This window comes from Acanthochromis polyacanthus, chromosome 1 (genome assembly GCF_021347895.1).
Source record: "Acanthochromis polyacanthus isolate Apoly-LR-REF ecotype Palm Island chromosome 1, KAUST_Apoly_ChrSc, whole genome shotgun sequence".
Taxonomy (NCBI): domain Eukaryota; kingdom Metazoa; phylum Chordata; class Actinopteri; family Pomacentridae; genus Acanthochromis; species Acanthochromis polyacanthus.
The window spans coordinates 66,826,341-66,852,182 of record NC_067113.1 but is presented as its reverse complement, the minus strand read 5'-3'; the positions used below and the strand labels follow the sequence as shown (position 1 = coordinate 66,852,182).

The following is a 25,842-nucleotide window of genomic DNA, read 5'->3' as shown; positions in this document are numbered from 1 at the left end:
ATACACTCCTTGAGGTATCATCGTCCCATCACTACTGTCCATCACCATAGCAAACAAGAAGGGGCTCAGAGCTGATCCCTGATGTAGTCCCACCTCCACCTTGAACTCGTCTGTCACACCTACAGCACACCTCACCACTGTCTTACAGTCCTCATACATGTCCTGCACCACTCTAACATACTTCTCTGCCACTCCAGACTTCCTCATACAAAACCACAGTTCCTCTCTTGGCACCCTGTCATAAGCTTTCTCCAGGTCTACAAAGACACAATGCAGCTCCTTCTGACCTTCTCTGTACTCCTCTATCAACATCCTCAAAGCAAATATTGCATCTGTTGTACTCTTTCTTGGCATGAAACCATACTGCTGCTCACAGATGTTCACCTCTGCCCTTAGCCTAGCTTCAACTACTCTTTCCCATAGCTTCATCGTGTGGCTCATCAGTTTTATTCCTCTGTAGTTGCCACAACTCTGCATATCTCCCTTTTTCTTAAAGATGGGCACCAGCACACTTCTCCTCCATTCCTCGGGCATCTTCTCACTATCCTGCTGAACAACCCAGTCAGAAACTCTACTGCTACCTCTCCGAGACACTTCCATACCTCCACAGGTATATCATCAGGACCAAGTGCCTTTCCACTCTTCATCTTCTTCAATGCCCTCCTCACTTCATCCTTACTAATCTTTGCTACTTCCTGGTCCACAACAGTCACCTCTTCTACTCTTCGTTCTCTCTCATTTTCCTCATTCATCAGCTCTTCAAAGTACTCTTTCCATCTTCTCATCACACTATTGGCCCCTGTCAACACACTTCCATCCTTATCCTTTATCACCCTAACCTGCTGTACGTCCTTCCCATCTCTGTCTCTCTGCCTTGCCAACGTATACAGGTCAGTCTCTCCCTCCTTACTGTCCAACCAAGCATACAAGTCATCGTAAGCCCCTTGTTTGGCCTTTGCCACCTCTACTTTCACCTTACGCTGTATCTCCCTGTACTCCTGTCTACTCTCTTCAGTTCTCTCAGTGTCCCACTTCTTCTTAGCTAACCCCTTTCTCTGGATCCACTCCTGCACCTCCTCATTCCACCACCAAGTCTCCTTATCTCCTTTCCTTCCAGATGACACACCAAGTACTCGCCGACCTGTCTCCCTGATCACATTTGCTGTAGTTGTCCAGTCATCTGGAAGCACCTCCTGACCATCCAAAGCCTGTCTCAACTCTATCCTGAAAGTCATACAACGCTCTTCCTTTTTCAGCTTCCACCATTTGGTCCTCTGCTCTGCCTTTGCCCTCTTCATCTTCTTCACCACCAGGGTCATCCTACACACCACCATCCTATGCTGTTTGGCTACACTCTCACCTACCACTACTTTGCAGTCACTGATCTCCTTCAGATTACACCGTCTACACAAGATGTAGTCTACCTGTGTGCTCCTACTTCCACTCTTATAGGTCACCTTATGTTCCTGCCTCTTCTGGAAGAAAGTATTCACTACAGCCATTTCCATCCTTTTTTCAAAGTCAACCACCATCTGTCCTTCTGCGTTCCTCTCCTGGGTACCAAACCTGCCCATGACCTCCTCATCATCTCTGTTTCCTGCACCAACATGTCCATTGAAGTCTGCATCAATGACAACACTCTCACTTCATCAAGGTCCAACCAGAATTTCTCCTTCTCCTCCGGCTCACATCCTACCTGTGGAGCATACCCACTAACAACATTGAACATCACACCTTTGATGTCTAGCTTCAGGCTCATCACTCGATCTGACACTCTTTTTACCTCCAGGACATTCCTAACAAACTCCTCCTTCAAGATAACTCCTACTCCATTTCTCTTCCTATCTACACCATGGTAGAACAACTTGAACCCTGCTCCTAAACTTCTGGCTTTACTACCTTTCCACCTGGTCTCCTGGACACACAGTATGTCCACCTTCCTCCTCTGCATCATGTCAACCAGCTCTCTACCTTTTCTTGTCATAGTTCCAACATTCAAAGTCCCTACTCTCAGTCCTAGATTCTTGGTGTTCCTCTTCTCTCTCTTCCTACGAGCACACCTTCCTCCCCTCCTTCTTCGACCAACAGTTGTCCATTTTCCACCGGCACCCTGTAGGTTGACAGCACCGATGGAAGTCGTTGTTAACCCGGGCCTCGAACGATCCGGTATGGAAGTCATACATTTGATTCGCATATTTGATTTGGCCAAAGTTTTACGTCAGATGCCTTTCCTGCCACAACCCTCTGTATTTATCCGGGCTTGGGACCGGCACAATAAGACACTGGTTTGTGTCCCCTTGCGGCTACATTACCTGATTTGGATGTAAATACCCTCAAATTAAAGCTGACGGTCTAAAGCACATCTTGATTGCTTCATTTCAAATCCATTGCGGTGGTGTACAGGGCCAAACATTGTGTCAATGTCCAAATATTTATGGAGCTGACTATATGTTATTCAAGGATGAATGATTTTGGTGCTCTTTGACTTTTCTGGATTTTCTTTTCAAGCATTGCCAGCTGGTACAAAAAGATCAGCTTTTACCCTCATAAATCATAAGTGGGTATAACCATCAGCCTCAGCCGTACTTTGTTTCGTGTTAATTAGCAAATGTTAGCATTTACTATTCACTGAAAAAAATAGCAGAGCTTCCTTATTAACAATCCTGATAATAGCTGCATGGAATGCAGAAAGGAAATGGGAAGCATCTAGCTGCAACCTAGTGCAAAAGACTAACTAAACACTAACTGAAAAAAATGCAAGTAAACACCAAGTAAAAAACAGCAAGTGAGGTGAAGATTTAAGTTCAATAATAATACTACGGTAATGGACCTAGACGGGACTCTTGAGGCTACTTAAAGATGAAGGAGGTGCTTACTGCCCCATAAGTGTGGGAATGGTAATGCTCTGCCACAGCTATTTCATTAGAATTGTCAAATTTGCTGTTCACCTTTGTGAACTGTAAACCACAGTGCAATACAATACCTTGCATAACAACTATAGCCTTACAGGATGGATGTAGCTATAAACAGAGCTTTTACAAACGTAACCTGGAGCATGTGATACTAGTATATTGACTGGTTAATGATTTGCTAACTGCTGGTTTTTGAACTAGTATTACTTTGCTAGGGGCTGCACAGTGATGTAGTGGTTAGCACTTTCGCCTTGCAGCAAGAAGATCCTCGGTTCAAATCCCAGCCTGGGCCTGGGATCTTTCTGCATGGAGTTTGCATGTTCTCCCTGTGCATGCGTGGGTTTTCTCCGGGTACTCCGGCTTCCTCCCACAGTCCAAAAATATGCTGAGGTTAATTGAGTACTCTACATTGCCCGTAGGTATGAATGTGAGTGTGATTGTTTGTCTGTATATGTAGCCCTGCGGTAGACTGGCGACCTGTCCAGGATGTCCCCTGCCTTCACCTGAGTCAGCTGGGATAGGCTCCTAGTGAGGATAAAGCGGTGTATAGAGAATGGATGGATTACTTTGCTACTGTAGTTAGCCAACTGGCCAGAAATGATCAAGCTAATACAATGTGTCATGCATTCATCACAGTTCTGATCTTTTTGAGAAATAATCTGAATAATGATAATTGCAGATTATCGGCGTTACTTCATGAACATGTACATGAACTCAGTATGTGGAGATCAGTAGCGGCTGGTGAATTTTTCTCTTGGGGGGGGCGCACTTAATTTACCAAACCAAATAGCAGATTCGGCAACACCGGAATACAAGAATTGATGTAAATTATGTTCACAGCCATTTGATGTGCTATTACTATGCACCACTACGAGGGTACACCTGAGCACTACTGCTGAGTCAAATAGACAATTAAATGCACGTAAATGTTACCAGCTAGTGAATTTGAATTTATCTCCCCAGTGTTTGATATGATTTGCTCCAGATAAGGTGTAATTGGTACACACAAACCCTTAAAATCTCCTTTTCTATAATTAAACAAATTAAGAATGTATAAATATGCAAATCTATTTTTTACTTCAAAAGTAAAAAAAACAATTCATTTTTCCAGCTTCAAAGAGTGCCAAGTGCTTCTTCTGTCCAGCAAAATCTTTGGAACAACATATTTATATTTACATACTCAAATAAACAAAAACAAATCCATACCTGTGAAACCAACAAACATTGGACATTTTGTTTAAAAAAAACTAACTATAAGGCTTAAAGCAGACAGTGCTTCTGTGAACTAACTTTTACATTAACAACCTTACATGACAATGAGAAAACAGCAAATCTGCATATTTGAGATCAAAGCAATAAAAATTTGTCACTTTGCCTGAAAAAAAAATACTGAAACCATGAGGCATTAAACTATGTATAACTGTGCATGTGACAAATAAAACCTATCTTATCTTATCTTAGGCTTTGAGCCCAAAGTGCTTCTGTCAACTAACATTAAATATTTACAATGAAAATAAAGAAAAACAGTAATTCCTTAGATGTAATTTTAAAAACGTTTTATTAAAGGAAGGGCTGTGACTCTACATCAGGGGTCGGCAAGTCGATGAGGCTTCGGGCCCAAATGTTTGTAAACAATCGAACAGCGGGCCAACCTGCGGGGGTGGGGGGGCTGCAGGCTGCGACCATAGACTGTATATATAATGGACGTAGCATCTGGCTCCAGAATTGAAGCCAACCCGGAAGTGTCAAAAACTTGCAATATCACGCCGTCCACTAGGGTTGGCTCCAAAAAGCTTTCTCTCCATAGACCCCAATTCATTTTTGGAAAAAATAAAATTTGATAGACTGATTTTCTACAGCTCAGGATTTTTTTTCCCGTTAGTTTTCATGGTCAAAATGAGAGATCAGGTGGCCGATCTTAAAATAAATCAATACTGAATTTTAAATAAATCGTTAAAGTTGGCGGAGCCAGGGGGCGTGGCTATACTTGATGGACAGCAACAGAAGCCTCTGCGGTAAAACGTGGGCGGGATAAGCGAGTCCTCAGCCAATCCTGGCCCTAGTTGCTCTCCAGTCCAGTCTGTTTGATGACGCTTTATACGTCACTGGCTCCAAAAAATCCAAAACGGTGACCAGGAAGTAGCAAAATCCGGGCTTCATTTTCTCGGCGTTGAAACCAACGGGTGACGTCACGGTTAGTTTACGCCTGGCTGCGACGATACCGCGAGCAGCGGAGCTTCTACAGCTGATCGACGCTGCTTGGGACACACGTTTCAATTCTGATCACAGATGTATTAAAAATAACTCCCGAGACACACACGTTTTGCACACACTGTTGCTCAGTGAAATCTGGCTGGTACAACCGTGTACAACCGTGTCCTACCAGTAGCGCGAACGCGGAAATGCCCGGCAGCAGCTGACCATGCGAGTTTCGTGACGGACTGTCTTGGCTCCGTGCCAAATCAAATTTTCAAAATCATCTGGCGGGCCAGATATTATTCCTGATGGGCCAGTTTTGGACTGCGGGCCACCAGTTGCCGACCACTGCTCTACATGATGTGAGACAGAGGGGGCGGTGCCCTAGCGCACTCTATTGACCAGCTGCCCCTGGAGATAGTCGAAGCTTGATGAGACTGCTTTAAGGAAAAACCTCACAAAAAAATTCTACAGTTTGTGTATCTGACACACCTTTAAGCCCATAAGTTCATTGCTTCTTTTATTAATACAAATAAATGCCTTCCAAGTGGAAAGTTCTCAGCCTTGGTGTAAGTGACAAGAGATCACTGCCTCAGCATTTATGAAATATTCATTACTGTGCTGCCACCTATTACCCAGCAGAAATGACAGACCAAATGGTGGCCGAAAACATGTGATCATAGCAATACAATCAGATCGCAACACTTTATTGTTATTAGTCTCATGTGTGAGACTGGAAGTTTACCTGGGTTTAAAATGATGCGTTTATAGCTGTTGGGTTACAAAACATGGATTAAAAGTCAAAAGCCTGAGGTTGAATTACACTAGAACTTGTTTTATGGCTTTTCCTCCAGGTGGTTTTCTCCTGAATAGATCCTTGCTTGTGTTCTATCGACTCTCAGATGTGCGTCGCTTTGGATAAAAGCATCTGCTAAATGAAATTGTAGAATTGTAGAACTGTAAATTTCCTCATGTATCTACATTCACACAGACATACGCACTCACACAGAAACACACATTTCCCATGAACCAGGCCTTAACTGGGCTTGATCCTCTACAAACAGCGAAGAAAGCACTAACCTCCACTTAATTCTGAACAGACACTTCCATAAGGTCATTCACACACTGTCCTGTAATGTTTGCATTCCAGCTAAATAGAATGAAACCAGTGAGCAACACACACACACACACACACGCACGCACGCTCACAAACGCACGCACGCACGCACGCACACACACACACACACCTTGTCTTCCTACAGTTTCTGCTCTTTCTTATCAGTTTGGCTGCTTCTCACTAAAATGTCCAGAAAAACAATAAAGTTTTATGCTAACTTGTGAATTGTCACCTGTAATGCTGTAATAAACTTTTATGCTGGAGATGTGATTATCATAGAGCATATAAACATTTTGGAAACGCAGCCCTGACACTGAGCACTTTTTCCTCAAACATTCCTAGTTCCTACAGCACACAAACTATTTTTATTCCTCCAGTGCAGCCAACGTTTAGCTACTAGATTTCCACTTCGTAACAATGACCTGTCCTGTCCTGTCTGTCCTGTCAACATCCTCCCTCACTGAAAGCTGGGAGTTACCGATATCAGTTGGAACAATGGTCAAGGATAAGGCAGGCATCCAATGGTTGTGTGAAGCAGGCACTTCATCATAATTGCTGTTAATGATTACAGTCATGATAACCAGCAGAGGTGGCATTTATTGATGGCAACTCTGTCTGAGGTCCCAGTTGATCTCCAAGTGCTGGAGCAAGAGGAGGAGAACGTGGAAGCTTTGGATTTGAAACAGACTAGACGCTGTCAGGTATGTGTGCTGCAGTACATCAAATGTAGACGGGGAAAAGAATTTTGATATTTTTGGGGCATTTTACCGTTATTAAACAGGAAATGGAGATGGACAGAGAATATGGGGAGACAGCAGGGGGATGACATGCAGTAGGGCTCTGTCTGTTTGGAAAGGGAGCTCAGAGCATTTACACCCATGTGACCTGTCCTAACCACTTGGCTAGTAGAGAACTCCAAATTTTGTGTCTAAAATCATCATCATAAGAAGAAACTCCCATGGTTCTTAAATATTTGGGCTCCAGTTGAAGAGTGCTAATATTTTCTTAAGTGATCTAGATCTTGAAAAGCAACACTGATCTTGTTGAAGTCAGGGAGCTGAGACATTTCAGCGCTAAAATTCAGAACACTCCTCTCTGGTGTTAATCTGTTTCTTGAGTTCTAATAGAGCTTGACAAACCCTGACCTGGATCATGGGCTCTGTCTGTATTTAGGGGTCTGGACCTTTGTTGTGTACTCTTTTTGTTCTGTGATAACTGATGTTCAAAAGCAAGACAGGAACCTCTTGCTAAGCTAATGTGATTAATAGATCTCAGAACTACATAGAGAGGAAGCAGAGGACCTCCAGGCATCAGAGGCGACATGAAGCGACCGGCAGCAAGGCAGTATGTGGTGAGCAGACCACTGTACTCAGAGGAGGCCTTTGCTGAAGAGCACGAGAAGCTCTACAGACAACGCAAAACCATCCTGGACCACGTCAAACAGTATTTCACGTAAGGAGCTTGTGATGCTTTTGAATGAATGTTAAGATAATTAACAGGGGAATTTGGATGAAACTGGGGAAGCTTCTTTAGTTTTAAGTGTAATATGTACTCATTGCCATCTGCTTAAGTTTGTTTGCAAATACAGCCTGTAAGATGTAGCATCATATTATGATCTACACTTGTTAAACTTTTGCCTCAGGTTTTACAGTTTAAACTGAGGTCAGAGTCTGACTGTTAAAGGCAGGTTTTGAAAAGATTGGTTGGGTCATTCCTTCATTCACTATAACATAAAAATAATTCTTTAGTCAGTGCCAAGGACCCAGTCTGTAATGTTCAAACATTATATCTGTTTATAGAAGAACCAAAAATTCACCACCTTGTCTATATTCGTGTTTTGGCACAAAGACCAACATTACGCTGATCACGTAGATGATACGAACTTTATCTGACAACGGTCTGAAGACTGAAATCTTAAAAATAAGCTGAGAAATTGTCAATGCTGTCCAAATACCTGTCTAAAAGGTTCCGTAGTCTGTAAAACCTTGTAGCAGTCGTTTGTATACAGTATAAATGACCTAAATGAGATTTAGTGGTGGCCCACAAATTTTAAGAATGACATTAACTGAAGTCCGTTATTTTTAAAGTGGGTAATTTATTTATTTTAGCCAAATTCTGTGTCTTATTGTCTTCTCTGCAGTCAGCAATGTTGAACCTTAAATTGTGTTTTTATGGAACCGGCAGTTGAAGTGTCTTTGGAAGCTGGTGCTGAGCCACCTGCTACTGTAGACATTATTTTATTACAGTTACTTCATCCTTTAACTGATCTGTAGATACAAGGACCAGTGGCAGAAGGAGTGTTAGATCTTTGAAAGATAAATTTAAAAAAAAATAAGTCCATCTTGAAATGCTTTTGATTTTGTTTTAAATTGAAATAAATCAGTAAGAGCACCGTAACTGTAAAACCAAAATGAACCACCTTGGTGAGAGAGCTTAGAAGATTTTTCTAGTTGTAACTGAATCAAAACTGTCAATTGCAGTTTGACAACAGCCTTATAATGTTATTGAACATGTTCTGAAAATCCTAAATTTAATGCAGCTCAGGTGAAATTTTAATCCGAGCACTACTAGTTTACCTCCTCACTGAATGTGCCCAGAGTGGGAAGGGTTGAACACTTATATGAAGCTGAAGTGAGTCAGCATCATGGTCAAGGTTTGTGTCTATTCAACCCGATCTCACGAGGATTCGTGAAACTGTCACGTAAATTTTTGTTTCGGTTTCGTGCGCACCAACACAATTTCGTCATGTTTTTCGTGCCGCTCACAACGAAATGTTTTTCGTGTTGCTCACAACGAAACCCGCTGTGGTAATCACATCTGAAAGTGGTTTATACCGGCGGATTCATGACAATCTAAGCTGTCCATCGGCGTATACTGTTTGTGTAATCGCGTTTGCAGCCGTCGGACATTCTTAGAATCGTGTTTGCAGCCTTTGGGCATTCTTTACATTCCTATGCAAATTGGTAAGTGTACCACCGGGTTATAGTTAGGGTTATGGTTAGGGTTATGGTTAGGGATGATGTAATGCAAAATATAGCGTTGGATTCGCAACGCTTTTACATTAAAAATATAATATACCCATTCGTTTGAAATAGGTTCTGAGTGGCACGAAAAGTCCGCCGTTTAAAATACATTGGTGTGCATTTCGTTGTGAGCGGCACGAAAAACATGACAAAATCGTGTTGGTGCGCACGAAACCGAAACAAAAATTTACGTGACAGTTTCACAAATCCTCGTGAGATCGGTCTGGTCTATTCTGTACAAGTTTCCCTCTTCCTGCTTCTTGCTCCAGAGCGGCATCAGATGTGTGCTTTGTTTTGTTTTAGAGTCATTATTGTATTATGGGGGAAAAGCTTCAGGACCTGAATGGAGAGCAGGAATAATTACAGGGACCTATTCCTCTGTGGATGGCCCACATGTAATATTATATGTTCTGTTTCTAGACTAGTAGATAAATAGAATTCTATGGTTGTAATTGGTCATGATGTTCTAATTTTACATGTCTAGCTTTGAGTAGTTTGACTACAGATGTACAGTAATTTTCTTTGAAATGTAGAATGCCACATCAAATAGAAATACACAAAGAAGTACTTAATAACATGACTGTTTGTGTTTAGTTTTGTTTCTATCTCTGTCAAACATTAATGCGTTAAAAATCAGTCGCCATCTCTATTACACTGTCAGAATGTTGAATCTAGATTCATCAAAACTAGAAAATCAGAGCATCAGAAGTGGTCAGTGCTCTATCCTCTACTTCCTATGTAATATGGACATAATGCTTTTTTTATATATCATTGTAGATGTGATGCCAAACGAGCCAAGAACGCAGCTCTGTCCCTTCTGCCAATCATTGGCTGGATGAAAGTCTACCAAATCAAAGAGTGGCTGCTCAGTGACATCGTGTCTGGCATCAGCACTGGACTGGTGGCTGTCCTGCAAGGTAAGGATAAACAGTGAGTTTACAGCATCTGACTGACAGTGATTTTCCAGTTTTCCCTGCATATTTCTCTCCAGACTAATTGCCAGACTAGCCAAGAACAAGGAGCAGACAGATGCATCTTTAATTAGGCAGTATTGGGGTAAATAATATCTACAATTCACCATTTAATTCATACCGGGGCTTTTTTCTCTACTGATAACTCTGAGGGGGTCCCACATTATTCAGAAGGGTTAATTTTTTTATCAGGAAAAAATCTGTTTTTGCAGAAGCAGAAAATTTCAAAATTTCATGCATGTGTGCACACATACTCACAGAAATGTTTTTGCCCACATGTTTCACATCTCTGCAAAATGTCCATCCTTTGTTTATTAATTCTGTCTGGTGTATTCCTGTTTCACTGCATACATCTTTCGATGTTAAAGCGTGGCTTCACTCGTTTCTCCTCCTGAATGGCTCTACTTTATCATTAGCTTGTGTCTAATCTAAAAATAAATGATAACCTGTAAATAGCCCCTTGTCTGTTATCTTGGCTGTTCAGAGTGATACGACTGTTAAGCAGCAGCAGATTACGGTCCCTGAGGTGTTACCTTTGTATATTTGATCTTGGCTTTTCCTGCAGAGGATAATTATTTTTGTACTTCTCAGTAGGGTCATTTTATCATTGTTTATCATTGCTTTAGCATTTACGGAGACAATGGTAATGTTTAATACATCATAACCTGATGTCAGAACACGTGTTTTTGTATATACTGTGAGTAATTTTAGAACTGTAGTATTTCCACAGTGACAACATTAAATTTTTCTTAATTTTCAGAGCAAAATATTTCAAAGAAAGTATTCTTTTGTTTTCATTTAGTAGCTGTGACTGATAGCAGCCTTCTGATCATAGCACAGTACAAAATACTATAAAGTGAAGTTATGTGAGAGAAACAGGGGCATCATACTGTAAATATGCATAATTTGTGTGTTTGTGCTGCAGGTCTGGCTTACGGTTTGCTGGCCTCTCTTCCGGTCCGGTATGGACTCTTCTCTGCCTTCTTTCCGGTTATCATCTATTTTTTCTTCGGCACCTCCAGGCACATCTCAGTGGGTAAGGCCAGTTAATTACAGCTGCTCTCAGAGTGCTTCAGTCTTCAATAATCTGCCAATGCCTGGCTCTTTCTCTGCAGGTCCATTTCCAGTCTTATCTCTGATGATCGGCTCGGCAGTCACCAGGCTTGTCCCAGACGACGGGCCGGCCATGAACATCACAGGATTTGAAGGTCTGACAATGGACGAGCAGAGAGTGTTGGTGGCCTCCTCTGTGACCTTTCTGGCCGGTATCATCCAGGTAACCCTTCACCACACCTGCTCGGTTCAGCTCTGTAACAACGAAATCGTCTCTGTCAGTCCACTTCTATTTTGATCAAAGATTGAATGAAACTAAACATTTGGGAGCTCTAGCTATATAATCCACACACTAAGATGATTTTTAAGCCTCAGTTATACTCCATTGCTGAAACGCACACAGACAGCTGCACCACAGTTATTGTTATTACTGTTTACTACTTTAGAGTCTGCTGAAGGAGCTCAGTTACAGGCAGTATATTAGCATATTCCTTGTATGCTCCCTGCTGCCACGCCTTTGCCTTACTGTCCTTGCAGCATGGCAGCAACGTGGACTGTTGCATTTTCCACATTCACAAGTTTGCAAGACCACGACCTAGATTTCAGTCATCTGGAGTCCATGTGAACTCCTCTGTGTACGTCTATGTGCGGTCCAAAATGTGCATCTATGCAGGCAGTCTGCAAACTGAACTAGATCACAAGTCCAAGCAGGCTAGAAAACAGTATAACAAATACAGCCGTGTATCTGTGGTGTCCACAGCTGTCCACGTGCATGCCTGCAAGGGAGTACAATCCACAAATACACGCCCACAAACACAAGAGGACTCACCAGGGTCCACGTGACAGACATTTTGTTATCTTTACAAGTGTGCGAGACTTTCCGACCATTCATAAAGATGTCTACATGTAGTGTCCATATGGAGAATTCACACAGGAGTCCATGCTGCACACGCCTGGCCTTAGTGTTCAGACATGGAATATGTGGATATGACCTACTGCACATGTACAGAACAGTGTGCTGAGTAAACTCCTGCAAACTAGAAAAGCAGCATAAAAGCAACAATTACACGCCTGTGGTGACCTCAGCTGTCCATGTGCGTGTCCTCAAGGGAACCTTGTACTTTCTGCTGCTGGCTGATTAGAAAGTAGTATAATAACAAATACGGGAGTGGACTCTCCCAGGATGACTTTGCTTCCATCTGTAAGAAACAAACGGTCACTGAAAGGTTTCGTTTAGGCTGAACTCTCCACCAACCTCATGACACGATGAGGGAATATCTTTGGAAGAATGGTGTTCATCCCTCCAGTAGAGTTCCACAGACTTGTAGAATCAGTGCCAGGGTGTTTAAAGTTACCTTACTAAGAGGCTTGTTGTTCTTCAATTACCTGTATTCACCTTGCTTTTTTAAATTTGTCACCTTTATATCAATTGGCTTATATGGAGGCCTTCAAAATTCCCCACTGGAAAAAAAAAATCTATGTTCATGGCATATGAACTGCTTCCTCCTAATAATCCCCCAATGCAGTGCACTGCATCACATGTTGCATAGCAGGTGTCAAACTGAGTGACGTAGGTGGAAGTTTTGGCCACAGCTGCCAACCTCTGAGGTTCCTACAGATGGGCAACAAGCTCTTCAATAGGAACATCAGCAACATCCCACTTCAATCTTCGTCAGCACTACAGATGATCAATTATTACTTGCAATTATCTCAAGGGTGCTTGAAAACAGGAGAAGGTTTCTGTGATTTGAAAGAAATTTGCATGTTTAAACAGCAAACATATTAGGACCTCACTATAAAAAACCCATCTATTTTAGTTAAAAATTGTAAATTTATGGATACAAGACAGGATGAATTTGTTTTGCTTTGTGATGTGTAGTGTAAAAATGTCCACACAATAGACAGATTTTTATATGTGGTATTGTTTTCACCTCTCAAGACCTGCCGTCCAGATATGTGGACATGTTTTTGTTTTTGGATTTTTTTTCCAAAAGGGCATGTTGTTAATACTAATAACAATACTAATATTACTACTTCTACTACTACTACAAATAATAATAATTGTAATAACAATGTAAATCTAGTAAAATATATATATATAATGTAAATGTAATAAACATAATAATCAGATATTAGATATTCCAGTTATTATATTATATTTATTGGTTACTCCTTATCCCAGGTAAATAGAAAAAAACTAAAGTGCAAACCAAACCAAAGCTCGGGCCTTAGGAGGTTAAAAAAAATTCCTAAAATGTTTTTATGTTATTGTCTCTGTTATTTATTTTAAAAAATGTACAAGTCTGTCAGATTTAATCATCATGACCTCTCCGTCTCCTCCAGCTGGCGATGGGTGTTCTACAGATGGGCTTTGTCGTCATGTACCTGTCTGACACTCTGGTGTCCGGCTTCACCACTGCAGCTGCCATCCACATCCTGGTGTCCCAGCTCAAGTTTGTGTTCGGGCTGGAAGTCCCAGGAATCAGTGGGCCGCTGTCCATCATATATGTAAATACAGAACAATGCTTTATAGTTCAATGCTTCTGTCTGCTTATTTATCACAGTCACTGAGAAAGGATCCTTTATCTGTTGGACTTCTCTTTCAGACCCTGGAGATCATCTTTAACAAGATCTCTTCCACCAATGTCTGTGATGTGGTAATCTCCCTGGTGATCATGGTGGTGGTGTTCATCGTCAAGGAGCTTAATGACAGATATAAATCCAAGCTGCCTGTGCCAATCCCGATAGAGGTTATCATGGTGAGCAGTGTGGCACAACACGATCCATTTCAAAGTTTCCATGTGGCTTTAAAACCATGCAACATTTAGAAATAGTGACACAGATAACGGCAAATATCCCGACAGGCACATAACAATCACAGCACTGATACAGTGCCTTGCGAAAGTATTTGCCCCCCTTGAACTTTTCAACCTTTCGCCACATTTCAGGCTTCAAACATAAAGATATAAAATTTTAATTTTTTGTCAAGAATCAACAACAATTGGGACACAATTGTGAAGTGGAATGAAATTTATTGGATATTTTATACTTTTTTAACAAATAAAAAACTGAAAAGTGGGGTGTACAATATTATTCGGCCCCTTTACTTTCAGTGCAGCAAACTCACTCCAGAAGTTCAGTGAGGATCTCTGAATGATCCAATGTTGTCCTAAATGACTGATGATGATAAATAGAATCCACCTGTGTGTAATCAAGTCTCCGTATAAATGCACCTGCTCTGTGATAGTCTCAGGGTTCTGTTTAAAGTGCAGAGAGCATCATGAAGCCCAAGGAACACACCAGGCAGGTCCGAGATACTGTTGTGGAGAAATTTAAAGCCGGATTTGGATACAAAAAGATTTCCCAAGCTTTAAACATCTCAAGGAGCACTGTGCAAGCAATCATATTGAAATGGAAGGAGTATCAGACCACTGCAAATCTACCAAGACCCGGCCGTCCCTCTAAACTTTCACCTTGAACAAGGAGAAGACTGATCAGAGATGCAGCCAAGAGGCCCCTGATCACTCTGGATGAACTGCAGAGATCTACAGCTGAGGTGGGAGAGTCTGTCCATAGGACAACAATCAGTCGTACACTGCACAAATCTGGCCTTTATGGAAGAGTGGCAAGAAGAAAGCCATTTCTCAAAGATATCCATAAAAAGTCTCATTTGAAGTTTGCCACAAGCCACCTGGGAGACACACCAAACATGTGGAAGAAGGTGCTCTGGTCAGATGAAACCAAAATGGAACTTTTTGGCCACAATGCAAAACCATATGTTTGGCGTAAAAGCAACACAGCTCATCACCCTGAACACACCATCCCCACTGTCAAACATGGTGGTGGCAGCCTCATGGTTTGGGCCTGCTTTTCTTCAGCAGGGACAGGGAAGATGGTTAAAATTGATGGGAAGATGAATGGAGCCAAATACAGGACCATTCTGGAAGAAAACCTGTTAGTCTGCAAAAGACCTGAGACTGGGACGGAGATTTATCTTCCAACAGGACAATGATCCAAAACATAAAGCCAAATCTACAATGGAATGGTTCACAAATAAACGTATCCAGGTGTTAGAATGGCCAAGTCAAAGTCCAGACCTGAATCCAATGGAGAATCTGTGGGCAGAGCTGAAGACTGCTGTTCACAAACGCTCTCCATCCAACCTCACTGAGCTCGAGCTGTTTTGCAAGGAAGAATGGGCAAGAATTTCAGTCTCTCGATGTGCAAAACTGATAGAGACATACCCCAAGCGACTTGCAGCTGTAATTGCAGCAAAAGGTGGCGCTACAAAGTATTAATGCAAGGGGGCCGAATAATATCGCACGCCCCACTTTTCAGGTTTTTATTTGTTAAAAAAGTATAAAATATCCAATAAATTTCATTCCACTTCACGATTGTGTCCCACTTGTTGTTGATTCTTGACAAAAAATTAAAATTTTATATCTTTATGTTTGAAGCCTGAAATGTGGCGAAAGGTTGAAAAGTTCAAGGGGGCCGAATACTTTCACAAGGCACTGTATATTACAGAATTTCTGGCACTGATGCCAAATCTCATCAGTTCACATAAACAGCTCACAGTCTGTAATCCAGCAGTAAATAAATCTCTCGAGTTTTGAGCCGCATGCCATGAGTCAGGTGGAACAAGTCTTTTGTTCATATGTGTCATTTCTTCTCCAGACTGTGATAGCATGTGGAGTTTCATATGGATTTGACTTCAGAACAAGATATGGCATTGGCACTGTTGGCGATATTCCAGAAGGGTAAGAAGGAAAAGTTAACGAAGCCACACAAAAATACAGTTTGATTTTTTTTTTGTTGTTTTTTGGTTGTTTTTGCTGTGAAAGAGTCAGTACATCCATATTTAACTGAGCAGATCTGATGTCAGCCATCATTCCAATCTGCATGAAGCAGGAAAAAAAAAACAAAACATATATATATGTGTGTGTGTGTGTGTGTGTGTGTGTGTGTGTGTGTGTGTGTGTGTGTGTGTGTGTGTGTGTGTGTGTGTTGAACTGGTCATTTCTGGACTGCACAGTGGCTTGGTGGTTGGCACTTTGGAGTTTACATGTTTTCCCTGTGCATACGTGGGTTCTCTCCAGGTTCTCCAGCTTCCTCCCACGGTCCACAAACATGCTGAGGTTAACTGATAACTCCAAATTGTCTGTAGGTGTGAATGTGAGTGTGATTGTTTGTCTCTATATGTAGCCCTGTGATAGACTGGTGACCTGTCCAGGTGTCTCCTGCCTTCACCCGAAATCAGCTGGAATAGACTCAGCCCTCCATGACTCTAATGAGGACAAGAGATGTATAGATAATGGATGGATGGATGGTTCTTTCTAATTAAAACAGAAGATAACACCCTTATAATCTGTTTTTACATTGCTAACAATGGATTAAATCACTAATTCTATGTAAAAGGTGTCATTTCTAGTGATGAACCCACAGGGAATAATCACCCACTCTGCAGTTACACTCACATTTACAGAGCCTGTTGGCATCCAAGGTAGGCAAGGCTTTTTTTAATGGAAAAAGATCCAAAAAACCTACTACAGCACCAGATAACACACAGATACATTTAGTAATCAGCTGTAGAGGACCATGTTGTGAATGAACATGCTAGTTTTTCCTTTGAGCATCGGGGAGAGAGACACAGAGCTAAAAGAAGAACAAAGGTTAGACTTTATTTCTTAGGTGGACACAAACATGACTTCAAACGAAAGCTAATATTGCTGTGCAAGTTCTTGATGTGTACATTTATTTGATGATAATATGTAGTGTGTAGTGTATTTACAACTTGTTTCCACTGCCACTGAGTAGTCAAAACAATCATATTATGCAGCTTTCATCACCAAACTGAAAGATGCAGTTACTTTCACAGCAGGTGCCACTGTGAAGTCCACTAGGTAGAGATGTTTGGCATTGTACTGTAAATGTCAATTCCTACCACTTTTAAGACATTCACCAGTCTGACAGACTTTTACCATTTTAGGTATGAAACTCCGATAGCCCCAAACCTGCACATCATCCAGCTGACAGCAGGGGACGCGGTTCCTTTGGCTATAGTGGGTTTTGCTGTGGCTTTCTCTGTGGCAAAAGTCTACTCTGTAAAACATGATTACGCCATAGATGGAAATCAGGTAAGTCTCAACATTTTAACCTTTACAGCTTCACAATAAAAGCCACAGGTTTGATCAGGACTTGAGTGTGTTTTAGATATTAAGGAGTGTGTTTTCTGGCTGTAGGAGCTGATAGCCTTTGGAGTCAGCAACATCTTTGGAGCTTCCTTTAGGTCTTTTGCAGCGAGTACAGCTCTTTCCAGGAGTGCAGTGCAGGAGAGCACAGGGGGTAAAACTCAGGTAAACTAATGTATCTGATGTTTAATAATTCTCTTACTGTGCAACACTTTACAATGCGAGTGAGCAGTCATCGAGGAACACAAGAGGAACGGTTCATTGATGCCCTAATGATTCATCTACTTTATGAATAGCTTTAAAATACCTAGAATTCAAGGACTATAAAGTAGACAGCGATGAGTTATGAAAGATCTGATGGAGTCATATATTAAGGAAACATTAGCTAATGATTAGCTCAGTATTATCTGTGACTAACTTCATAATGTTCATTCATTACTAATTACTTCATCATTCATCTTCACTTTTGTGCTCTCAGGGTTGATATTGATGGACTAACTGTAAGTTTCACAGTAAAAACTTTGTGATTACTAGTGAGTGATAGGTTGCTTTACTTCAAGGGGCTCAAAAGGTTAACAACGTAATCATGAAGCAGTGAGGAGTAAATATTCAGTAAATAGCACCACTTTACAACTAATGATGAAAGTTTTCAATTATTCTAATGTCACGTGCCCCTATGAACCTAAGATCTTTTCTTTCAGTCATACAGGCTATAAAAAATTTTTGGGAAGATATCCACTACTTATTATCCTCAATTGCAGTGGCTTGGCATGATTCACAGTTCAAATAAGTCCTCATTCATCCTGCCGTGACCGTTTATGCAACCACAGTTGTTTAGCTCCTCTCTTTTGAAGTACCCCGTCCCATAAAATCTTGCTCTCTTCTGACTGACCATCTTCTGGAAACCTGCTGAGGAGGAGGTGTTTGTGAGCTATACTGCTTGTACTTGGTGGTCAGGAGCTGAAGACTATATAGAGAAATACAAAGAAAAAACATTGGAAACCAAGAGCTCTGTAAAGACTGGTGTTTTATTTTCTCACAGAATTTACCTTCACATGCATGACATATGTTAACTCAATGTTTGAAACTATGGCTATGCTCATAAATACATTAATAAACACTATGTCAATGTGAAAGAAATTAAAAGTAGGTCCCTGTTAATAATAGTTATAATTTTAGGAAATGGAATGTAAAATAAATCTGTTTCTTGGTGTGAGTTAGATGAGAAGATTGATACTCTCACGTCTACAGGACAAATTCATAATGTAATGGCTCTTACCTGCTAGCTTAGCTTAGCATGAAGACTGAAATCAGAAGGGAACAGCTAAGCTATAAAACTACAATATAGTTAATTATTATATTAATTATGTATAATTTTGCACTTTATTTTTGCAGGGTTCACACCAATGTGATTAAATATTATTTACAGCAGGTGTATTTTATTACCTTTAAATGGAAGCACTACATTTTAGAGTGTAATGCAGTTTTTACACACAAGATGTGTTGTTTCATTTTTATAGCTTGCACTCTCATCATATGAGGTCATAAAGCTCACCTCAATCAACCACAACACTGAAATGGAATTTATGCATTAACACATCAGTATTTACAGTTTAATGCTCTAATGTATGACAACATACAACACAGCATTCTTACCTGCACTACAGATATTGTTACACTGTCACTTTTAAGTTGATTTTGCTGAAACAATTTTATTAATGTAAAGTCTTAAAACCTGTACTTTTACTTGTATTACCAATATTACTTCATTATAAGATCTGAACCTTCCAAATAAAAAAATCTAACCTAATCTTAGCATAGCAAGTGACTTACTAGTCCGGAAAGATGTGACCTTGACATAATACACAGTCTTAGTAGTTTTATGAGGAAGAACAGATATTAATATGATTATTAACTTTTTAAAAATATTGTAACATATATTTTAAATGTCTTCTTGGAATCGGCTCACATTATATGATGAGGGACTATTTAAAATCCTCAACAGCACTGACCTGCAGTGTTCAGATGAAGCAAGTGTTGCATTCTTTTCCTAATTAATATTAAGCGTATGAACATACTTGAGAAATAAAAATCAGCTTCAATGGGACTAAACTTTGTACAAAGCTACAGGAACTGCAACATGATGTTTTTGACGTCACTTCTGCAGGTTTTGCAGTTCTTTATGTCTTCTGTTGCTTTCAGGTGGCTGGTTTACTTTCAGCTATCATAGTAATGATCGTCACTTTGTCTGTTGGATTCCTACTGGATCCACTACCATTGGTAAGAAACCCTCTGAACCTGAACTTCATCACCAAATCTCTGACACAGTATGTGATTTAATTGTTTGGAATCTGACCTGTGGCCGGTTGTTTTCAGTCTGTACTGGGTGCCGTGGTCATTGTCAACTTGAAGGGCATGCTGATGCAGTTCAGAGAGGTGCCTTACCTGTGGAGGAGAGACAAACATGACTGTGTAAGACCTGTCACCCTCTGAGCAGCAAACAAGTGTTTTGAGATACATCAACCTCTGTACTTAAGGATTCATTGTTGTGCTATCTGACACTAACAGAAAGCATATTTCCCCATGTGTTTCTCCCCATATCCAGATGGTGTGGCTGGGTACCTGTATTTTAGCCATCTTTTTGGGGCTGGATCTTGGATTGGCAGCAGGTCTTGGTGTGGAGCTGATCAGTGTTGTTCTGAGGACTCAGTTGTTAGTATCTAGCCTGTAACTCTAACTGTTGCACAAAATTTACTATCTTTGTGTCATAACTTAAAATATCTCTTGGAATTTGTCATAAAAATGGCTCTGTGGCTGGCTTGTCTACCGCCTGAATCTGTTGACATTTCTCAAAATGCATTGAATGGATATTTATGAAATTCTTATGAATATCAGAGATCAGAGATATACCCGGTGACTACAGTGATGATTTCCTTTGGTGTCACAATGAGTTAAACAGCTTTTGTTTTTGGTGATATGTTGTTGTGGGATGAACCACCATGGCATGCAAACAATAATCTTACTTCCAGGATTCATTGAAGAACAAAGAATCATCCGTTTTTTGTTTATAATCAGATTCTTGCAAAACTAATGACACTGCTATCAGCATAATCTGTACTTTCTGTTTAGAGCAACTTGGCAAATGCTATCACGCTAACACTCTAAACTAAGATGATTCACATGGTAAATATTATACGTTTCATTCATCAGAATGTTAGCATTTAGCTCAAAGCACTACAGCGTTAATACAATCCCACAGAATTTCTATCATGATTCTACATTTTTTTGGTCTTTTTATTGTTCTGAACCAGATTTGAAAGCATTGTTTTTGCAGTTTTGATGTCTGTTTTCATTCCAGCCCTCGCTGCAGTGTGCTGGTCAACATCAAGGGAACAGACATCTACAAAGACAGAAAGGACTACACCGATGTAAGTTGGCTTGGTCTGTGTTCTGTCATGCGAGTTCAGTGATAAAACTTTTCTGTTACGTACATACTGCAGTCCACAGCCAGTTAGCCAAGTTTAGCATAAATTCTGGTATACAGGCTCTGTCTAAAGATAACAGAAACGCTTACAAAGAGCACCTATTAACATGTTATTTGGGTCATTCCGTGTGGTTTCACCAGATGGTGGTTGCCACACCATTTTCAAATTAGTCCTAAATTTGCATGCCATTAGATAGTCACAAAAGTACTTTCTATGCAAAATTGTAGGCCTGTAGCTCAAATAGTTTCTGAGTTGTGGGGGTCTGAAATTTTCTGAATTTGGGCTATAAAAAGCCTCGCCAGCAACACCCTCAAGGAAGATCTGGTCATTTCACCTGGAATGACCCATTTGTGTAATCTGTACCTGTGCAGTGCATTACACACTGTAAAAAATGAACTACAAAAGCACTTTGAGTGCAGTAGTCCTCCAAGGCTGTTCATTCCCCCGTATGCCTTTATCAGAAATGCAGTATTTGTTTATTAGTTTTTGATTATCAGAAATCATAGAAACATAGAATGTGTCCATTTAATATAGATGTACCCACAAACAAAATGACCTTGCGCTGAGCACAGGCGTGTATTATGCATGTGTACGTTATGTCCGGATACTGAATCGTGTGACCTAAATACGTATGTTGCAGGTGGCGGGAATTGATGGGACTCAGAAACACCCCCACAATTTATTCAGAATCAGAATCACTTTATTCATCCCCGAAGGGAAATTCAGTTGTTCCTTGTATCATTTCTGACTGATAAGGCCTGATAAGTCCATAGTGGTGGATTTGTAGTAGGATCACAGTCATGCGATCATCAGCAGGCAGCTGATGTAGTGTTCACTTGTTGGTTACAATGATGCCGTGCTGCTATTTCACAATGATACAGAAATCTTTAACAAATCTGTATTTCCCGACTATAAGCTGCATCACTGCCAACATCTAATCACTTGGTCCTTGTGTCATTCTGACCTTCCCTGAAAAATTTCCTCCAAATCTGTTAGTCCATTTTTGAGTAATGTTGCTAACAGACAGACAGACAGACCAATGTTGATCGTCTCATAACTCGCAGCGCTCCTTGGTAGCGTGATTTACTCTCTACACGTCTGTATTTCTAGAATAACTTCTGCATCATGTTTGACTTATAGCAGCATCAATGTTCTCATCTAATTCTCCGTCTCTCTGGGAAAAAAGCCTTCCCTATATTTTGAACTGTGTTGAATTCATTCTTTAAAGTGTTTTTTTAATGTGTAGTATTGTAGTATTTATTCAGTACCTACCAAAGTCTTTCCATTTGCCTGAGACTAAAAGTGGCCTTTCAGCCTTTCTGTTTCCACTGTGACCCAACAGTTTTGACAGCAATGTAAACGCCAAGGGTGTCAGAACAATAACAAATAGTAGTTATTGGACATAATTCTAGCTCTGTAAGCTCACTGGAAATAGAACAATGGAGGTTTGTTATGTTAGCCTACAACTTCAATTTAATGTTCTCCATGGTAATATTAGAGAGGAGAGGACTCACCAAGGACATTGAGGGGACAAAAAAGTTAGGCTTGTTGTCCTCTCTGATTAACAAATCAGCATCAAGCCCCTCACAGCAATTTTGTAGAGCTTCTCAGAAGTACCAATACAGGAAAAAGGGCTCCATTTTAGGTCTAGAGGGGATCTCTGTTCTATGTTTGCATCTTAGTTTGAAAAGAATAGTCAAAATGCTGCCATGGTTTTACAATATTTTTTATATATTGTGGTAATGATTCTCTAGATATATGAGCCAGCAGGAGTGAAGATCTTCAGGATCCCATCACCTCTCTTTTTCGCCAACATTGAGTTCTTCAGGACCAAGCTGGTGGAAGCTGTAAGTCTCACCTGGCTGCAAACTGTAATAGCAAAAGAATAAAATAATAACCCTGGGTTTTGCTAATTTAATTTATCTGATTTAATGGGGGAAAAACATAAATGGTCCTGTAAAAGGAAAAATAAAATCAAATAAACTTCCTTCTAAAACTCATGTCGTCAACTTAACAGTGTTTATGTCTAACCTGATCTTATCGTGATTTATGTCACACCTATGCCTTCCAGCTCGGATTTAACCCACTGAGAGTGTTGAGGAAGAGGAATAAAGCAGTGAGGGTGATTCGGAAACTTCTGAAGAAAGGGGAATTGCAGTGGACATCGGTAAGTGATGACTTTGACCTTGAGATAAAAACAGCATATACAGTGCCTATCATAAGTATTCACTCCCTTTGATGTTTTACGCTTTTATTGCTTTCATAAATCAATCGTGGTCAATAAAATTTAGATTTTTAACAAAAAAAATTATTGGAAAAAAATCTCAACCTAGTGGGGTCATTTGTGACCCCAGCCATATAATTATATTTGACATTTTTCTATCTTTTATCCGAAAAATGTTTCCTACCATGAATTTGTCAATCTACTTGTCCTACAGCTGCTCATAGTTTTTTGTAGAGATCGGCCAACTGGTGTGACAAGGATAATGGAAACTTGTCTGGGGTCACTTATGACCCCAGAAAGATGTATAGGTTTTTCACTATTGTAGGCCTTAGTTTTATTTATTTATTTCTACCTCTAATCGCTATATTTCAGTGTGTTACAGTGCACTATAGCTGGCAGACCTACATTTTTAGCCACAGCTGCCCTGGGGCAGACTGACTGGCTGCCAGTCCACTCCTACAATCCCTCTGACCACCACCAACATTACACAGCATACACATTCATACACCAGTGTAAGTGGCAGCACTGGAGGTAAGGTGGGTAAAGTGTCTTGCATTGGACGAACGGTTCTGCCACCTGAGCCACAGCCGCCCCTAATCTAAATACCTCTCTGCATGTTACATTGCACACATACAGACAAGATGTTTGTGTAGATTTTGTTTTTATGTGCTTTTGATTTACTATTAAGGAAACAAAAGGAACAAAGTTTTAAAAGAAGTGTCAGACAAAGCGTGTCGAAATAAATGTTATTGCGTTCTTACAATGCATCATATTGTTCATGTGGTTTTACTTTAGCTCTGAGTCAAAAATGATTAAAATCCATGAATAATTACAGAAGGTTATTTTAGAATATTCATCTTAAAATTCAGTGGAGTGGAATAGGTAAGAAAGTACAAAAAAAGGCACTGAAGTAGACATATTCCTGTGTAAAATATAGTGAGGTCATAAATGACCTCAGTCGGTCATTTTAGTCGCTAAAATAGCTTGGTCGCTTGAGGGTCAAAGTGAAAACAGATTTCTATAAAGTAATGTTAATGAAAGAAAATTATACAAATGAAAATAATTGGTTGCATAATTATTCACCCCCTTCAAGTCAGTATTTAGTAGATGCACCTTTGACTGCAATCACAGCAGTGAGTCTGTGTGGATCGGTCTCAATCAGTCTTGCACATCTGCCCACTGCAATTTTGCTCCATTCTTCTTTGCAAAACTGCTCAAGCTCTGTCAGGTTGCGCGGGTATCGGGCATGAACAGCCCTTTTCAAGTCCAGCCACAAATTCTCTATAGGATTGAGGTCTGGGCTTTGACTCAGCCACTCCAGAACATTTACCTGGTTCTTTTTTAACCATTCCTGTGTAGCTTTTGCAGTATGTTTTGGATCATTGTCTTGCTGGAAAATAAATCATCTCCCAAGACGTAGTTCTCTTGCAGACTGAAAAAGATTGCCCCCCAGGATTTCAGTGTATTTTGCAGCATTCATTCTGCCCTCTATCTTTACAAGCCTTTCAGGTCCAGTTGCTGAGAAACATCCCCACAGCTTGATGCTGCCACCACCATGCTTCACAGTGGGGATGGTGTGTTTTTGGTGATGTGAAGTGTTTGGTTTCCGCCAAACATGACGTCTTGTCTGATGGCCAAAAAGCTCAATTTTGGTCTCCTCAGACCAAAGAATCTTCTTCCACTTGACCATGGAGTCTTCCACGTGCTTTTTGGCAAACTCTAGTCGAGATCTAATATGACTTTTCTTCAACAGTGGCTTTCTCATTGCCACTCTTCCATAAAGCTTTGACCGGTGAAGAACCCGGGCAGCAGTTGCTACATGCACAGTCTCTCCCATCTCAGCAGCTGAAGCTTGTAACTCCTTCAGAGTAGTTGTAGGGGTCTTGGTGGCTTCTCTCACTAGTCTCCTACTTGCACGGTCACTCAGTTTACGAGGGCGGCCTGATCTAGGCAGATTCACACAAGTGCCATATTCCTTCCATTTCTTGATAATTGATTTCACTGAACTCCGGGGGATGTTCAGTGCCTTGGAAATTTTTTGGTAACCATCCCCTGAATTGTACTTCTCAATAACCCTTTCCCTGAGTTGCTTAGAGTGTTCTTCTGTCTTCATGGTGTAATGGTAGCCAGGAATACTGATCAACCACTCTCTGGACCCTTCAGACACAGGTGTTTTACAACTCAATCACTTGAAACACACCCACACCACTCAGGTGATCTTCATTTCACTAATTGTGAGACTATTGGCAACAATTTGATGGACCTCTATTGAATTAGACCATTAAATTAAAAAGAGGGTGAATAATTATGCAAACAATTATTTTTATTTATATAATTTTCTTTCATTAACATTGCTTTATAGAAATCTGTTTTCACTTTGACATTAAAGAATTTTTTTTTCCAATAATTTGTTTTGTTAAAAAAGCTAAATTTGATTGACCATGATTGATTTATGAAAGCAATAAAAGGGTAGCCTAGCCATGCTAGATCCCATGTTTCTGACGGCACAAGGGTCTAGGGAAGCTCGCCAGGGAGGGAGGCGGGCTAAAAGGTTGTCTATCAAATCCCTCTGCAGCAATTGGGTAGGTATACAACCAATAAACGCAACGAATAGGCTGACGTAGTTCCGAGAGCACCGGCGGATTGTGTGGCTAAGTCCCATTAGCTTCC

General features: G+C 40.6%; 1 protein-coding gene across 4 annotated transcripts in view; it reads left to right on the top strand.

The window, feature by feature from the left end:
- Nucleotides 1-25,842, top strand: part of LOC110971717 (chloride anion exchanger) — a 63,194-nt gene that overhangs the window by 25,369 nt on the left and 11,983 nt on the right. For 2 of the 4 annotated variants that reach the window (XM_051953995.1, XM_051953996.1), the window contains exons 3-17: nt 7,494-7,677; nt 10,026-10,165; nt 11,145-11,255; nt 11,335-11,495; nt 13,616-13,780; nt 13,879-14,031; nt 15,950-16,032; nt 17,262-17,409; nt 17,515-17,628; nt 19,666-19,743; nt 19,840-19,935; nt 20,069-20,175; nt 20,822-20,891; nt 22,703-22,795; nt 23,020-23,115. In XM_051953995.1, coding sequence (XP_051809955.1) covers nt 7,547-7,677; nt 10,026-10,165; nt 11,145-11,255; nt 11,335-11,495; nt 13,616-13,780; nt 13,879-14,031; nt 15,950-16,032; nt 17,262-17,409; nt 17,515-17,628; nt 19,666-19,743; nt 19,840-19,935; nt 20,069-20,175; nt 20,822-20,891; nt 22,703-22,795; nt 23,020-23,115 — 1,746 coding nt within the window. In that variant the 5' untranslated portion in view covers nt 7,494-7,546. Of the gene's footprint in view, nt 1-6,053; nt 7,678-10,025; nt 10,166-11,144; nt 11,256-11,334; nt 11,496-13,615; nt 13,781-13,878; nt 14,032-15,949; nt 16,033-17,261; nt 17,410-17,514; nt 17,629-19,665; nt 19,744-19,839; nt 19,936-20,068; nt 20,176-20,821; nt 20,892-22,702; nt 22,796-23,019; nt 23,116-25,842 lie in introns of those variants that run through there. The other 2 variants (XM_022222115.2, XM_022222114.2) reach the window with 2 other exon arrangements.